This window comes from Rosa rugosa, chromosome 6, assembly GCF_958449725.1.
Source record: "Rosa rugosa chromosome 6, drRosRugo1.1, whole genome shotgun sequence".
NCBI lineage: Eukaryota > Viridiplantae > Streptophyta > Magnoliopsida > Rosales > Rosaceae > Rosa > Rosa rugosa.
In genome coordinates this window covers 21,448,921-21,466,889 of record NC_084825.1, presented here as the reverse complement: position 1 = coordinate 21,466,889, position 17,969 = coordinate 21,448,921, and the positions used below count along the sequence as shown (strand labels likewise).

The following is a 17,969-nucleotide window of genomic DNA, read 5'->3' as shown; positions in this document are numbered from 1 at the left end:
GCACTAGGCCAATAACCTCAACATACAACACTTTTTGCACAACGAAAAAAAAAATTGTTGTGTGATGGGGGAAAGTGAATCATACAACACGTTTAAAAAACTTGCGTTGTATAATGTTGTTAAAATTCTGAAGTTTTTAACTAGAAGGTCTTTACACAACGCTTACAAGAATAATTTGTTGTGTGAATGAAAAAACAAATAGCGGCAGATTTGCCTCCTAACTTGACTCAAATTTGGCTTAAAATTGGTACCACATAGTACAACAGAATAGTTATATCTGTTGTATGAGAGTTGCATGCAAAATATCATACAACAGTTTTTTACTCTGTGTTGTATGATCAAGAGGGAAATGTTTGGATGTGCGCGCTTATATTCCCAAAATAGCACTCATTCCCCCCAAAACCTACAAATTTTGATTGAAATATATTTGGTGGTGATTGATGATCCCACAACTAAATGACTTATTTGTGTTGTATGAATGAGTAATGCCTAACCCAGCGCCAAAACTGATACTTTGATTTCACATAAGCGGGAACATTTAGAAGGCTGTGCCTTCATTCCATCACTTGTAAAAAAAAAAACAGAAAAGAAAAGAAAGCAGGGGTCATTGAACTCTAACGTTCAACTCTCTCTCTCTCTCCAGATCGCTCCTCTCCTGTCTCACTCTGAGTCTTCTCTCACTCTTTTCTTCATCCAACTCTCTTCTTTACCCAGAAATCATAGTCTTCCTCTCTCTTTCATTCTGAAATCCCAAATAGGGAAACCCCCAATCTCAGATTCCCCAAAATCAACCAAATCTCTATTGGTCGAACCCTCAATCTAAAACCCAAATTTCATTGACCTAACTCTCGTCTCCACAATTAGAGGATATACACCGAAAAATAAGACGAAGTTCATGGAAATCCTACTTCGGCTGCTCTAGCTCCTTCCTAGGTTCACGCACATCAATTTCAATTCCTCATGGTAAGCCTACTTCGAATTGCTGATAATCTTTGGCAAGCCTTCTTCTTTTAGGTTTTTTTTGTTTAATTCAGATTCTTTAGCTCTGGTTAAAACAAATTCACTCACCGAAGATAGGTAATTCTTTCTCATTCCTGATCTGTCTCTCACTTTTTGTTCCGGCAGATCTGTATGCTTTTGGTTCTGGGTAACAGTTGTTGGCACCAGTTCATAACTCTCCTCTGGCTTGCTTTCACTAGTATTTTTAAATTAGTGAAAGTTGGCCGCTGCCTCTACATCTCTCTATTTCACCCAAACCCTCGTTTTCTCCCATAACCCCTCTCTTTTTCTCTTCGATCTCGATCTCACCCACCAAACTGCGATTCGAAGAATTTGGTGGCCACTGGATTGACTTGGATCAGTGATTTTTTTTTTTTTTTGGGAACTCGATTGAACGGCACGGTCACTGGTGTTGAGCTAATTCCTCTATGCTTTGTTGTTTTGCAGGCTGGGCATCTTGCTGAGTTTTATGAGTATTGCAAGGGCTTGAATCTTGCTAGAACTTTTCAGTTTCCAAGATGGTGGATCTTAGCCCCAGGTCTGAAATCTTAAGTCCGGCTAGTATGCGGAGCGTGTCGGCGTCGGAGCTCCGGTGTATCTCTCTGCCATCCGTCAATACCTAGCTGCTGTGGTGAGTTTTGATTTTTCTTAATTTTCTTAAATAATACTTCCTCAATTGGAGTGTTGTTTGTGGATTCAGTGTGAGAAATTTGGGTTTTGGGAATTTGGGGATCTAGAATCTAGGGATTTTGTCTCTGTGTTGAATTAATGGATTTTCAAATTGCGAATTTGGGTTTCAAATTGATTTGGATATTTATCACTAAGATTTGAAGTTTGAGGGGGTCTCAAGGTTTTGTTTTGCATTTCAGGGGTCTTTACTAATTGAGTTTATTCAGCAGATGCAAGTACAAGGTATGCAGGTATGGTTTATTTATGCCTCTCTTGTTGGTCTTTTTCTTGCTGCTGTTTGAGACTCATTAAAGAGAGGTAAAGAAGATGACTTTGCCCTTTGAATTATTGAGGTAGAATGATATTGTTTATGTTGCTGAGATGATCAAGTGGAATAGGTGAAATCTAACTTGGTTTAGTTTACATTTGAGTTGTTATCTGGTATGTTATTCATGATGTGATGTGTTCATATGCTTGTTGAACTGTTTTGGTTGCTTTTCTACTTTGATTTCTGGGCTTTTGGCCTTCATGAAGCCGAAGCAATGTTAATGTGACATTTTACTATATGTAGGCATCAATGGCATCTAGGAAGTGATAGAAAGAAGAGAGGGGCAATTGTCAATATTAGTTCTAATGCAGCTCACTTTCCTTCTTTGCCTCTATACACTCTTTATTCTACAATCAAAGCATGAGTTTTCTTAACTATCATTTAATTTGGTTCATGCATATTTTCCTTCTTCGATTAAAAATCTCTTATCAGCATGCTACTTCACTTGCTAGTGTTTGGCTATGAGAGATCTGGTTTGGCATTGGTTGATGAGAAATGTGAGGAAGTGGATGAGTTACTGTAAAGTTAGTGGGTTTTAGGTACTGTTAGTGTTTGGCTTAGTTAATTGAATTGTGTGATAGTTGCTTTGAGCCAGATTATTGGCTTAGTTTTTCGATAGTTGCTTTGAGTTGTGTGATGCTTAATTGGTTTTGTGAGGGGTGAACAATGGTGATTATGGTGTCATTGGTTGCTGAGAAATGTGAGGAAGTGGACAGATAACTATTAAATTTCTGGGTTTAGATACTGCTAATATTTGGTTGAGTTGATTGAGTTTTGGAACATGTGCTTTGTGCCAAATTATTGGCTAAAGATTTCTGAAGTATCTGTTCTACCTGCTCCCTGTTTTTAATTTTTTTTTTTCAAAGTGTAATTCTGTTAGAGAAGTGGGTTCCTGCTCCCTGTTTTTAGTTTTTTCAAAGTGTAATTCTATAACTCTGCAAACTGAATTAAAAGTGGGTTCCTATAATTGTGATTTAATTGTTTAGTGTTTTTAAGAATCGTATAGTGTTTAATTTAATTGTGATTCATGATTATAGGTTAGGTTTCCTATAATTTCCTTATAGGGGCTAGATGCCCATAATTGGGGAGCTGTCACCGGTAAACATCAAATATCAGTGATTTGGGTATGGTCAATGCTTCATACCTTTTTGTTTTCAACATTATAAGAAATCATGAGTGTGTGTTTGTGTATTTTATGGTTATATTTAGTAGCTTTACTGACTGCGTTTGGCTGCTCAAAACTTGTGAATGTGTTTGTTGATGATCATTGTTTCTTACGTTTAAAACAGAGATAGAATTGAGTTGGGTGCTCTCAGTTTGTTTACTACTTAGTGGAGTTGCATATTTGGATTTGGAATAGTCAATTGTTCTTGATTTGCATAGTTTGTGAATTTGGTTTCCCACTATATATATAGTTGGCAATTGCATAACTCTCAGTATGTGAGTGAGATTGTCTACAAACAAAAATAAATTAAAACTTGTTTATGGTCATGAAAGTTGAAAACTTTGGTACTAAACTATGTGAACGCTTGTTTATGTTACTTCCCCATTTCATTGAGAGCTTAGCCTAGGATTGTGGGTAAAGTCCCTAATGCAATCTGGGTTGTATAGAAAGATGTTTTTTTTTTTTCCTTAATCAGTACAGCGTAAGGATCTGGGTAAGGAAAAGAAAGCTAAACCTCTATGGGGTTGATTGTAACTCGCTGTTGGTGGTGGGGTTATTTGGTTAGAATAAAATAGCAGGACTCTTGAAGATTACAAATGGGCAGTAGTGGAGGTGCTTTGAGAAAGAATCAGATTCTGCTTCACTCTTTGGACTTTGGTTTCTATAGATTTGAGGATTTTCTTTTCCTGCTATATGTTATAAACCGCAAGCTGCTATCTATTTATGTTATCAAAGAACATTTAAAATTTTTGTACATAGGTATTAGTTGCACATCAGCATTATTGTTGAATGTAAACTTTGTTAGTCTTCAGGGTAGAGTTTCTTTGCTTTGGTATATATCACTGAGCTTATGTGTTTTTGGTTTGTACAGGGAGAGGGAATTTCAGTAGCAAGATGATCGATTTAGCTATGAAGACCACCTCAAACTCTTCGCCGACAACTCTAGATCGATCAAGACCAAGCTTACAGTTCAGTAATCAATGGTGTTTCTATTCATGTTATTAGTTAACTAATAAAGAAAGCCTTTAACCCTCTTAATATGTTCTTTAATTTTCTAGGATTATTCATATGATATGAAGTAGAGTATTCATAATTATGTTGGGCTTTGATTTTTGCGTGTGCTTTTGTCAAAGATGGATGCTTTTGTTTTCAATGGGATTTCCTATTGGTGGTGGCATCAAAATGATTTTGTTTTTGGTTTTTGTTTTACTGAAATTGGGAGGTTGCTGTTAGCCTAATCGCCAAATTCAAAACCACTGGAAGTAGATCTTGGTAAGGAGAAATGTCTTTAATAATCTGCCATCTTCAACCCAACTCAACTCAGGCATTTTCTTGGTAAGGCATTTTCTTTGTCCATCTTCAGTAGATTTTGATAAGGAGAAATTTCTTGGTAAGGCATTTTCTTTCTCCATCTTCAGCAGATCTTGGTAAGGAGAAATTTCTTGGTAAGGCATTTTCTTTCTCCATCTTCAGCATTTCCATCAACAACCCAACTTAGGCATCCTCTTCCTCCTTCTCCTTCTACATTAGGTAAAGGTCATTTTTCATGTTTGCTTTGCTAAGTTCTTTGTTTTGATTTCTGGGAATTTGCTAGAAAATTTTTTACATTGGAATTTAGCAACAGGTGGTTAAACATATATAGCCCATAAGTGGATGAGTTGAGAGTGTGGTTTTGATATGGGTTTCAAAGTTTTTGACTGTTTGTGTTTGAATGCCACTCCTTGAAATTGGTATCATGTGTTCACTTACTAGTAAGCATAATATTTCGAGCACTTTTGGTAGTAGTAGAATTGTGTTTTCTTGTGTCTTGTGTTTGAGTAATAAAGTCTAGAATGAGATGAGAATGTCTTGAGAGTGTAAGTAACAAGGTTTTAGATAGTCTGATGTTGTAGGACATAATGAAAGAGATGTAAAATGTAGAAATAGTCAGTGACTGATTTACACCATCCTTCAAAACATATTAATTGTGTACAAAAAATATATGAATAAGGGATAGTTTACTCCCATTTTCTCCATTTTCGGTACCCTAATTTGCAGTCTTGATGCTTCATGAGCAAGCAGCTCCTGCAGTTACTTAAAGAATGCTAGCTACGTATACTTTGACTCCAACTACTTGAAGTTTGACAAGTTCGATGATCTTTGCCCGCTTGCACTTGTTAAAGAGGTACAACATCAATGTCTTCTATTTTGGTTACCTATGTAACATGACCCATTTACATTGATATTATAAGAAAATGTATGTTTGTTGCGGTGCTGTTTGTTATTGTAAGGCATTGTGACTTAATCCTTGTCAATAAGCTATTTCTTTCAGAATTTTGATGATGTACTAGTTCCTACTGATCATGTAAGTCGAAGTTATAATGATAAATACTGCTATATGGACTCTCAAACCGTTTTGAGGTGCCATACAAATGCTCAGCAACTATAGCTTGAAATTCAACGAGAACTTGTCTTTGCAGCAATCCTTAAAGCTTTGTGCAGAATTCCTTAAAGCTTTTCCCAAATGAATTTGTTTCTTAATTCTCGACTATTTTTCAAAGCAGAGATGATGAGCAATCCTTGTCAATGGACTGGACATGACTTGGATTATATAGGAGGAGGGCCCTATGTGCCCCAATATAAGTTTGTCTTTATTATAGCTCTGCTTCTCTTTTTGAGTATTGCTGCTATAGGCTTGATTATTATGCTCTGTATTTTAGAACATGTGCTTTCAGATTTGGTAATATTAGATGACATGTGCTGATTTAGTAATATTAGATGAAGCTCAGATGCTAATGTTTGAGTTAGCTCACTAAAAGTACTCTTCTTATATATTTTGCAGATAGCATTGGAGGGCAGAACTTCAAGTTGCAATGAGTTAAAGGTTGTCACTTTTGGTAGTCGAAATACAAGAAAACTAAGATGCTAAAGAATTTGTTCAAGAAATTGTCCAACCATCAATGTAGATTTTATAAGAGGCCTGTTTTAGAACAGTATGTATTTGTATCAGCTTTTGTTGTCCCAAGTAGATGGGCATCCATTTGAATGCTTTTCTTCTTTCAATGTTGGCTTGGATGATTGGGAAGTCCTCCCTTTTAAAGTTTGAATGCTTTTCTTCAAATAGTATGAGTTGGATTACTCATTTCATAGATTCTAGTGTCTTTTCTTTACAATTAGTCACTGTTCACTAGGTAAAATTGAGCATTATTATCAATGCTCAAAACCCAGAAAAGACGATTATCACACAACAGAATTTTTAATGTTAATAATGTTGTCTGAAGTAACAATTTGGATGTTCACACAATGAATCTTTATATAACCATGCAACGGTTCTAACAAACATACGTTGTCTTATTTACAATCACACAACTGTAATAACTAGAATACGTTATCTAAAACTAACACACAACAATAAAATTTCCAAAAGTGAAGTGTGAGGGTAACTCATACAACAGAGAAAATAAAATGCTGTTGTCTGATTCGCCTTTCATACAACGCCTCAGAAACAACTTTCGTTGTGTGAATGATGTCAATGACATGTGCAGCATGATTGCGCGGCAACTGTGGCTGCCATCTGCCGAGAGAAGGCACAACAGTTTTAACCAAATAAGTGTTGACTGTTTGTGTTTCACACAACGGGTTTCCACCATTGTGCCATTTTTCATCACACAACGCTCCGATACACAACGGAGATTGTCCAAATCACACAACGAATTTGGTCTGTTGTCTGTTAGCTTTTTTGGCCTAGTGGGGGTAAGATTACCCCTCTCACGAGCCAAATTCCAGACAATCAGTCCAATCTTTTGCAGAAGCAAAACTGGAAAACTGGACCTGTAAGAGGTCCAACAGCGTTTTCGGCCCAACCACTATACCAAAAATTCTGAAATTTTTCCAGGGTGATCTACACTCATAATGGAACATTTGTTATGAAGAGGTCATAGTCAAAATCGGAATGTTTGTTGGAGAAATAATTGAAGGAATAAAGGGGCAGAAACTGACCTAAAACCAGCTCAATATTCACATGTTCATGTTTCCTACCCACATGAAGAAAGCTAGATGCTTTTCTTCTTTTCCTTGGATATATTTTTCAAGACAATCTCTTTAATAGATCATCATCACTTCCATGTTTCTACACCTTCATGCTTTGCTTTCATTTCATCATTTCTCTATCTTTTCCATATTTTACAAATCACTTTCATACTCCACTTTCATTATTTTTCTTCCACTCATCATTTCACTCTTCTTTTTCTTCCCTATATAAACACCTTCTCCTCTCATTCTAAAACACCCATTCACATACAACAACAACATCTCTAAGATGATCTAAGTACTCTCTAGAGCAAACCTCTCTAAGAGCAACTCCTCTCCTTCTCTTTCTCTTACCGGTGATCACACTCCTAGTCCTAGTCTTCTCAGAAGCCGACTTTCAGTGCCACTAAACCCTCTGTCAACGTACTTCGGTCCTAGTCTCCTCGAGAGCCGATTGTAGTACCACGACCAAACACCGACAAAAAGACACATTCACATTCAACAACAACATCTCTAAGATGATCTAAGTTCTCTCTAGAGCAAACCTCTCTAAGAGCAACTCCTCTCCCTCTCTTTCTCTTTCTCTTACTGGTGATCACACTCCTAGTCCTAGTCTTCTTAGAAGCCGACTTTCAGTGCCACCAAACCCTCTGTCAACGTGCTTCGGTCCTAGTCTCCTCGGGAGCCGACGGTAGTGCCGCGACCACAACGGTTACAGAACCAGCCAAGCTAAAGTCACGCTTTAGCAAGATCTCAACATTTCCCGGTGATGTCGCTCTGCTCGATCTACAATATTGAGTATCGATTGTGTTAACAAGAAGAAACTTCAGCAAAGTCCTCACCACGAGGCACAAAGAATCCCCACGACGAGGTTGGTGCTCTCCTCGTCTACAATCGCTTGAAAAGAAGTCAGGTCAAGGGACACCCCCGACGACCGCACCCGAACGGTGCTGGCACGCCCGCGCAAGAAAAGAGACTGTTGACCAGCTGCAACAAAATTGGAGCCAAACACCTCTCATGAGATTGTCTCTTATTATAGTTATGTCCATGAATCAATACTGGAGGACGCTCCGATGTTTGAAATGATTCCAGTGAACAAAGAAATCTCAAAGGATTATGAGAGTGCGTATGAGTTGATAGAAAGATCTTCCATACACATTGATGATATATTTGCATACACTGTTGCTCAAGAAATCATAGAGCACGATGATATCGAACCACGCTCTGTTGCAGAATGTCAACAAAGAGCAGATTGGCCTAAATGGAAAGAAGCAATCCAGGTAGAACTAGATTCTCTGGCAAAGAGACAGGTATTTGGTCCGGTAGTGCTAACCCCACCAAGTGTAAAGCCTGTAGGACATAAATGGGTCTTTGTCAGAAAGCGTAATGAGAAGAATGAAGTCCTGAGGTACAAGGCTCGCCTTGTGGTGCAAGGTTTCTCGCAACGCCCTGGAATTGACTACGAGGAGACATACTCTCCCGTAATGGACGTTATAACGTTCCGCTACTTAGTTAGCTTGGTAGTTTCTGAAGGACTGGAAATGCAGCTCATGGATGTGGTTACTGCATATCTCTATGGGGATCTTGATTCAGAGATATATATGAAAGTGCCTGATGGCCTAACATTTCCCAAGTCAAGTGACTCTAAACCACGGAGTGCGTTTGCAATTAGGTTGAAACGCTCACTTTACGGATTGAAACAATCCGAGCAGATGTGGTATACCCGTCTAAGTGACTACTTGATTGGGAAGGGATATAAGAACGATGAATTGTGCCCCTGCGTATTCATAAAGAAAACAAGTTCCGGATTTGCAATTGTAGCTGTATATGTCGATGATATGAACATAATAGGTACTCTTGATGAAATAAGAGAAACCACGAGCTACTTGAAATCCGAATTTGAGATGAAGGATCTTGGGAAAACTCGATTCTGTTTAGGCCTTGAACTAGAACACCGAGTTTGTGGAATACTAATCCACCAGTCTGCGTATGTCCAAAAGTCAGGCGATTTAAAGCGCATCCTGCTAGCACTCCCATGATCGGTCGAAGTTTGGATGTAAGGAAAGATCCATTTCGTCCAAAGGAAGATGAAGAAGAGGTGTTGGGAGCTGAAATTCCCTATCTAAGTGCAATAGGTGCATTATTGTACTTAGTCCAATGTACTCGACCAGACATTGCATTCTCAGTGAACTTGTTAGCTAGATTTAGCTCAGCGCCAACGCAACGTCACTGGAATGGTATCAAGAACATTTTCTGATACCTAAAAGGAACCATTGACTTGGGACTGTTCTTTTCCTACAGAGAGACAAGAGGGACCGCAGATGGAACTGCAATCCCTAAAGGAAATGTTGATGGCGAAAGCGCCACTCACTACACCGAAACGCCAAATGACGTTTTGGTTGGTTTTGCTGATGCTGGGTACCTCTCTGACCCACATAAAGGTCGTTCCAAAACTGGTTATGTATTTTTTTTTTTTTTGGTACAACAAAACTGGTTATGTATTTACCATTAGGAACACGGCGATATCTTGGAGATCAACCAAGCAGACCCTTGTGGCTACCTCCTCGAACCACTCAAAGATCATTGCTCTACATGAGGCGGTTGGTGAGTGTATATGGTTAAGAGCTATCATTACACATATTTGAGGGACTAGTGGTTTGAGTTCTACCATTGAAGAGCCTACTTGCATTTATGAAGATAATGCAGCTTGCATCGAATATATGAAGCTAGGTTATATCAAGGGTGATAACACAAAACACATATCGCCAAAGTTTTTCTACAATCAGCAACAACAGGCCCTCCTCAAGATTCAAGTGAATCAAGTAAGGTCTGAGGAGAATGTGGCAGATTTGTTCACCAAATCATTGCGTAAGGCCACATTTGAGAAACATGTGAAAAGCATAGGAATGCAAAGACTTTCCAAGCTCCCTTGATTAGTGTAAGGATCAGGGGGAGGTGTAGACGTCAGGGGGAGTCTAACACACACATGTCATCCTCAAATGTAAAAGGTGCGTTGTGCTCTTTTCCTTCGACCAAGATGTATTTTTTGTCCCACAAAGTTTTTATTGTTACTTGGCAAGGTTTTTAGTGAGGCAACAACTCATGCACCATTTCGTCTTTGACTTGGCACAAAGGGGAGTGTTAAAGGAAAAACATATTATGTGCCTTCGTCAAAGCGACTGACGGAGAGGGAATCAAGGAATCAGCGATTACCATCAATCATCACAATTACGGATCAATCAGCATTTAATGTCATCATTGTAATTGATATTTCCGTTGTAATTCTCTCCCTATATAAAGAGACTATGAAATCAAATGGGTAGACCAATTCCAATTCTCATTTTACTTTTACAAATCTTAAAAAGTAGCCCACCCCAAATTTCTAAACTTAGCCCATATGCTATTTTTTTTTTTGGTCATATATATATTATCTCTTTGCTGGAAGTATTTTTTTGTATTTTTTTTTTTTTTGAGTAATCATATATACACATCCGTCTTTTCTTAATATACACCCGTAGACATATTTTTGTCATTTTTTCTCTTATATTTCCTTTTTTATCCTTCCCCTTCATCTATCTCTATACCCAACTACAATCCCTTATCTTTCTTCCCGATTTATATAGTAGCTACAATAACAATCGATTCTCTTCCTCTCTTTTTTCTCTTTCACCCCCAGCCTATTTTATGTTTTTTCTTTTATTAATGATTGATTACTGAATTTCTTCCAATTCAACACTATTATTTTGGTCCTTTGATCTAAAGTTCTTCCAATGCTCAAGTTCCTAGTGCATGCCTTTTGTTTATTTGCCACTATTCCAAATGACATGGCTGGTTACTGAACATTATTTGTTCTTGTATGTACTGTAATATAAAGAGCTTTTAGGGTTTGAGCTTGATCAATGAAGCAACAACGTGTACAACTCTTCAAGATAGATATTGCTGCATAGAGGCTAGGAAACTAGGAAAAACCGTTTGAGTTTCTATCAGATGCTATACTTTGATTTTTAAATCTCTTCTTTGCCAACGAATTTTGGCAGGATTGCTTGTTGGTGGGCTCGCTGAGCTCTTTTGGTGAGCTCAGAATGTTTTTTATTTATTTTTATTTTTTATTTTTTGTATTAGTTAGGAAGAGGGTAAATTTGAGATTTAAAATTGTACAAAAAACTTGGGTGTGTAATAAACAAATTGGATGTGTATATAAAAACTCCTTCTTCTTTTTTTTTCTTTTTTTTTTTTTTTCTATTATGCTTTAAGAGGCATACTCTCATCAAAAGCTTGCTTTTTTTGGGTATATTAGGTCAGAAAAAGAGTTGGTTGAGAATTATGATACAGATTCAATAATTAAAAATTTTCGGTTCTATTCAAGAGCGCATGATAAAATATGAACGTGCTAGCAACCGACCAACTCCGATAACTGTTTCTCAAGATTATACAAACAGTGTTTTGATCAAGAATCTTCACTTGAAATGGAGTTGTCTCCTACAATTGTGTATGTTGCCATTCAAAATATTAAAAAGCTTAGATGATTCCTTGAATTAGATCAAGTGAAATTTTTGGTGCTATCACTTTCTATTAAATGGAATCCAAATTGAGGAGTTGCATCAAAAAATTGATGACAATAACTTGTGATTTTAAGAATCGGTGTTTGGGATTGTTGGAATTTGATTGTTTGTGTGTAGAGTTTATTTCCTCTTCTGTTTTGCTAATATTAGGATTTTTTTTTTTTTTTTGAAAAGGCTAATATTAGGATTTTAATTCAAAAAGTATATTAGTTCCTCAAATAAATTAATTTTTATTTACACATTGGAGGTTACTAAGTTAAAAGAGATTATGTGCCAGCTACCACGGCATTTGGGATTCATATTTGGTATAATTTTTTGGGGTCTCTAGCGCTACTCATGTATTTAATATATGATGAGGTTTAATTTAAGGAAGGAATAAAACATGTTACTTGTAAAAGTTAAAAAAAAAAAAAAAAGAATTTAAAGCATTAATAAACTTTTATTAGAAAAAAAAAATAATTTAGCCCACCTTATTTTAAAATCCTAACTCCGCCATTGGCTTTGATCCGGACTTTTTTGGTGCTTGTAACTGATTTCGGAAACGACGGACTGCTGCGGCTATGGTAGTACGTGCCACCTCCTCTCTTTCTTGAGGATTGGGGGCATATATTGATGAAGTTCCAAATGCCTAGGCATTTGATGGCTGCTATTCTCAGGTCGCTGGCATGGCCATGAGTGTAAAGCCTTCCACTTTTGAATGAGATCGATCTCACATTCTCGTTCAGGCAAGGAAGGTTGGAGAAATGGTAGTCGGGTACTGCTACCCATCGTAGAAGTTGTTCAACTCCATAAGAATTGCCTTCCTTGAGTGACTTGGTGATCATTAATGGAGAAGCACTACCCAGTTTTTGTTTTCCTGTTAGAGAAGTATCATCACTTGTACTACTACTACTCGAATAGGTCCAAACAGTGCCTTGCGTTATGAAAAGCATCATGTCGAGTGGTTCTCCGGCTTGAAAGATACTGCTTTTCTCCACATACATCACCGGCTTCAGATAGTCGCAGATCATTTTCACCACTTTTGGATTAGCATCTTTGAGCATCGGCTCCTACATATATAGGGTTTATTTATTAACTCAATTAACTTGTGTATTGATACACAATATATATAATATAGGGATGGTGAGGTGGTTGAGAAACATACATTTCTTAGCGCATTCACGCAGAGAAAACGCTTAAGATCTTTTCTGGTATCCCATGGAAGAATACTGAATAGATTTTCAAGATTGGCATCTTTGTCTTCTTCCAACTTCTTTTTTATGCTCTTAATGATCTTTTTCTTCAGCTCATTCGGGATTTTATTTCTTTGCATCCACACTTCTAGATCGAGCCTTTTCATTTCAATCTTCCGTCTTATCTCCTCCCATTTTGTAGTTTCAAACTGCATTAGTGTCTGTTTCACGACATAAAATCAAAATCATATAATTAGACAGTCTCCATACATACATACATACATACATATTTCTTATTGTTATTAAAAACCGTAAGATAACCATTGCCCTTATGATGATATTTGGATGCTGAAGTGGAAGGAAATTTAAACAAACAGCCATATTATTTAGATCTCAAAATTCATGACCAGCCTGCACATTTCCAACGAGATATAGGAACAGTAGCAAGCCAATGATAGAGATAAGAATGGCATTGGAACAGTAGCAAGCCAATGATAGAGATAAGAATGGCGAATAAGTTTTCCCACACATATGTACTTGTTGCTGTCAGATTTGTGCCAAAATTACTGCAAAGACAGATCATAATGACGTAATTAACATAATTATTACCTAGGAAATCTACAAGCTAGCCCATAAACAAAATGGTAATTGAGAAAATAAGGAATTGTTGTTTTGAATTTTTTTAACTATAAATACTGCATATATCCGCACCTTAGGTTTCTTAGGCCCCACCAAAAGGAGAAGAAGAACTTTCGTGCAAAATTTATGTGTTGCGTGTTATTATTTTTTAGGCCATCAAGAAAGATTCCAAAATTAAACTGTTCCGACGTGATATTGTCACTTAGAGGACAATGCTCTTCTAGGAATGATGTGATAGTTGTATTCGGAGAAGCTTGATTCCCTTTGCAGTAAAACTTACTCATACATCCTTTGTCATTATGCATATATTTCTGACAAGCTCGGTGCCAACATGATGTCTCTCGTTGAATTGAAAAAAAATACCAAAATGCTCCGAGTACCTGAGAAACATTCAAATTAATTTCTTAGGTTTTTTAAAACTGCACCGCAAGTCCACTCTATTATAAGGACCTAATATCTAGCTTAGGCAGTCGATGGGTACAGTATGACTTCGATATTAAATTATTTGTACTGTTAAGGAATATTGAGGATTTAGAATTAGTTTACTTATTACTATATGCATGAATTGGTAATTGAGATGTGAAACTTACATGACTTGCAAGGATGTAGAGAAAAAAATTGAATGCACCTTTAACCCATATTCCACTAGTTTTTGTAAATTCTGCAGACGATAAATAAATTCGAAAAATCCTGGGCACATATTGACCAAGAAGAAAGAGATTCATCATATGTCTATAATCCAAATATCCTGAGCCACTGATTTCGAAGAAAACATATACTATAAACACCTGGAAAAAGAAAAACAAAAAAATAGAGGGTTAGAAGTTCATTCATCAACTGACTAATATTAATAATGCTAACTAATAGTATTGGACCAAAGATCGATCAAATTAATCTACACTTTTCTTACTTGTGGGAGGGGAAGAACAGCAAGAATGTCAATAAACACGGGGAGGGTCAACCACGGCAACTTCTGAGCTATCTTATTTTTTGCCCCAGCTATTTTCTTTTTTGTTCGGCTAAATATCCCTACGACTTCCTCAGCAAATTGAGTGCACTCTCCTTTGTCAATCGAATCTTCCCAGACTATGGTTGGTCTTTGATCTTCTACATCCTTGGAGGGTAGACCAGCTTTCTGGATTTTAATGGAACCAGTTTTAATCCACTCACGAATCTGATATGTAATATTCACTATGAAAGTGATATCTGTGAGTGAGCGCAGAAGAATAGCTGCAATCCCCAAAGTCTTGTCTTTTCCAAGGCACTTGTTATCTTCATGGATATATGGAATGTAAAAGAACAATGGATCCAACAAGACTGCAATTATGCATGAAGTTATAAAGATCTTATCCCACTTTGAAACATCTGCGAAGATTCCCTTAACCGTCGACGGCTTTTCCCATATAGCGGCCAGTCGTGGTGAAGATTCTGAGCGTGCTCTCTCAATACTCGAAGGTTCCGATTTCCCTTCATCAATTCGGCCATTTTTGGGGCCTGAGTAACTTGGGTAACCGTGGTAATCTGGCGGGAAATCTGGGTTTATGCTGATCGATAAAGTAAATGAGTCAGATCAAAAGGCTAGGGAAATGAGATACGAACTAGAGACATCATCATGAACAGAGTTTTAGATATAAGTCTCTGATTCCCTAATACTCTCTCAATGAATTTCAGTCTAAAAGAATTTGAAAATACATGAGATATTGATAATTAAAAATTCTCATATAACTTGTGAAGACCACACCAAAGTCTAAAACTGCCTGGCGATAGTATGTACACTCATATAAAGTGCTGCAGCATTACTATACGTGTGACTAGCTTCTAAAATAGTATGCGGTGAATTAATCAAATCCCTAAAATTAATGAGACCCAAACATATATGGAGAAACTAGAATTAGAGGAACTAACCTCAGTTCAACATGGTCTTCCTCCTGCGAGTTGAGCATCATTATGCCTTATATTTTGGATATATAAGACAATTTTCTGAAAGATGGTCCTGGAAAATTGAAAAAAGTATATATGGAGAAGCAATTCCAATATTTGAAACCAAATTACTGAAATTTGCTAGTGGTGCTAGAAACTAATTAATGTCGTGGAGAACATTGTTGAGAGATTCAAATTTATAGACTTACATGCACGCATCATTAGCTTAGTGCTCAATAGTATCATGACATAATTAAAAGACTTGTAGTGTAAGAATTATAATGGAATCTCACGAAACAATAAGTTACCTAATTCTTTAAAAAATAATTTAACTCAACTTGGGTAATAATTAGAATGCGTGGTACTAATATTTTGTAATATTTTGCTTTCTAAAATTTGTGTTGGTGGTGATGGAGGAAGAACAAAAAATTCTTAGGTACGGGCAGCCACACCAAGTGGTAGTGCGGATGTCCAATCAAATCTCAGAAATTTTTGTCCCTATTCTGAAACTATCTCTGATTTTTAAATGTAAAATACTCAAAATACTCCCCTGTTTGGGCACTGATTGGTCAGTCGCACCGCCACGTGGTGCGGCTGCCCCACGCAAGAATCTCTCAAGAAAGAACACGTCAAGAGTCTTTTCTAATAGATAGAATAATTATCGGTTCGTGCCCAACCAATCTACCTGGTTGTTCATTCCCTCGATGAAGGGCGTAGGATATATAGGGTTCTATAGGAAAGATTTTTCTCGTGGGGATAGATCACTGTAGTAGTATATATATTACGGTTATATGACATCTATATTACGGTTATATGACATCTACATGCCTCGATTATGCAGATGTAAGCATCTAATGCATTATTATTAGTTAAGAGGGATGATATTTACACATCTTTTTGTATTTCAAAATAATAATAATAATAATAATAATCACACTCCTTTTTAAATTATAATTAACGCACAAAAAGGTGCACGTGAATATCACCTCCCTTAGAGCAACTCCAACATCTTCCCTATAATTTCGGTATTATAGGGAAGCAAAAGTCAAAGCTTTAGCCACTTTTTGTTCTCCAACTCCAACAGATTCCCTATTTTACAACAATCTCTAAAATCTCCATATTCTTCCTTAAATTTTAGAGTTTGCTGTAAATATAGGAAATTTGGTTTTCTCTTTCCTCACTTTCCATAAAATAGGGATAGTTATAGGGAATCTGTTGGAGCAAAAGAGACTTATTTTTCCCTAAAGTATAGAAAAATCAAAATATGGAGAATTTTTTGGAGTTGCTCTTAGTTAATTACTAACCATCTCTATTCCTAAACCCTTCATGAGAAATACATGAATATGCCCATTACGTTACCTCATCCTTTAGAAAATAATTTAATTAACCTCTAATTTAGAATTTGGTTGACTTAATGTCACCTGTGATAGATTTGCGTTTTTATTTTTTATGTTTTGAATATGGTCACTTGTGAATTTGTGATAGTTTAATAACCTATTGTGTGTTGATAAAAGAAAAATATTAATGAAATGAAAAAGAATCATATCACTACAATTACATTTGGTCTTTGTTAATTTCTTTCTGGGATTTAAAGTCAATAGAGCTCCAAGAACTCAACAGTTGTCATACAATTTTTATTTCGGTATATAATAGCTGGAGGCATACATATACCTTATCCCAAAACCTTATTCTAATTTCCTCTCCGGCCTCATGTCGATCAATACAAAATAAACACAAGCTAATTTGGACTTTTGTGTTTGCTGACCTATAATGTCATGTAAATTAAAACCCTAATCGTAAGGAGTTGTAATAGACTCATCATGTCGTCGTCTTGCTTCCGTCATAGGAGCTGAGACTGTAAGCAACTCATGGAGCCTAGGTGAATGGGCACTCAGTGCATGGGTTAAATAGCTACTGGGGCTGCTTGTCTCGACATCTGGGCTCTGAAATTAACTACCCTGGGCTGCTTGAAATCCACGGATCCAGTCTCAGATACCCGACTCGGTCAGAATTTCAATTGACCAAATTGCCCCTCCCTGGTTGGTGCTGGTGCAAACCGCAAAGAATACCCGTCGTAACTCGGAGAATGGAGAGTTGGAGACCTTGTGTTATTGCTTTTCGCCGTTTTGCACTACTCAAAATCAAAGCTCTCCAAATCGAGGTACTTTGTTCTGATTAGGAACTTGTTAAATACACTTGACCTTGAACTGTATATATACACATATTTTGGTTCTTGGCTAGAATAATACTTAAAAGTGTATCTTAGCTAGCTAGTTACTTGCCATCTAGAGCACCAACTGGTGAAGGTATCTGATCCGTCATGACCTTGCTGATGAGCCGTCGCCACTTATTGCTAGCACTACCCTGACTAGTAGCCAACTTATTGAGAGAACTTATCGTACGCGCGCTTCTTTTTCGCTTGCCTGCGGCGACGAATTTCTTTTTCTATGGAAGATACTGCATACTTCTCCAACACAGAATAGTCGAAATCCTTTGGATCTTGGTGA

General features: G+C 37.0%; 2 protein-coding genes across 16 annotated transcripts; one reads left to right on the top strand and one right to left on the bottom strand.

Annotated features, from left to right (window-relative positions):
* The first annotated feature begins 576 nt into the window (after window positions 1-576).
* Window positions 577-6,289, top strand: LOC133717621 (uncharacterized). 15 transcript variants are annotated; one of them, XR_009849831.1, is made up of 7 exons: window positions 577-963; window positions 1,447-1,630; window positions 1,869-1,919; window positions 4,033-4,129; window positions 4,583-4,691; window positions 5,223-5,325; window positions 5,983-6,289. XR_009849831.1 is itself a non-coding variant. In XM_062144332.1 (4 exons), the coding sequence occupies exons 1-4, from the start codon at window positions 3,758-3,760 to the stop codon at window positions 6,067-6,069; spliced, it is 450 nt and encodes a 149-aa protein (XP_062000316.1). In that variant the 5' UTR covers window positions 3,134-3,757; the 3' UTR covers window positions 6,070-6,289. The 15 variants fall into 15 exon arrangements, 1 of the variants encoding a protein (XP_062000316.1); XR_009849832.1 differs by lacking the exon at window positions 4,583-4,691 and adding an exon at window positions 3,034-3,120; XR_009849834.1 differs by lacking the exon at window positions 4,583-4,691 and adding an exon at window positions 3,034-3,120 and having other exon boundaries at window positions 5,199-5,325.
* A 5,912-nt stretch (window positions 6,290-12,201) lies between these two features.
* LOC133716380 (cyclic nucleotide-gated ion channel 1-like) lies at window positions 12,202-15,614 on the bottom strand. The gene is made up of 8 exons (XM_062143091.1): window positions 15,448-15,614; window positions 14,453-15,086; window positions 14,133-14,330; window positions 13,615-13,922; window positions 13,416-13,469; window positions 13,315-13,375; window positions 12,876-13,124; window positions 12,202-12,780 (listed from the first exon to the last, which is right to left on the bottom strand). The coding sequence occupies exons 1-8, from the start codon at window positions 15,486-15,488 to the stop codon at window positions 12,202-12,204; spliced, it is 2,124 nt and encodes a 707-aa protein (XP_061999075.1). The 5' UTR covers window positions 15,489-15,614.
* Between the last annotated feature and the right edge of the window lie 2,355 nt (window positions 15,615-17,969).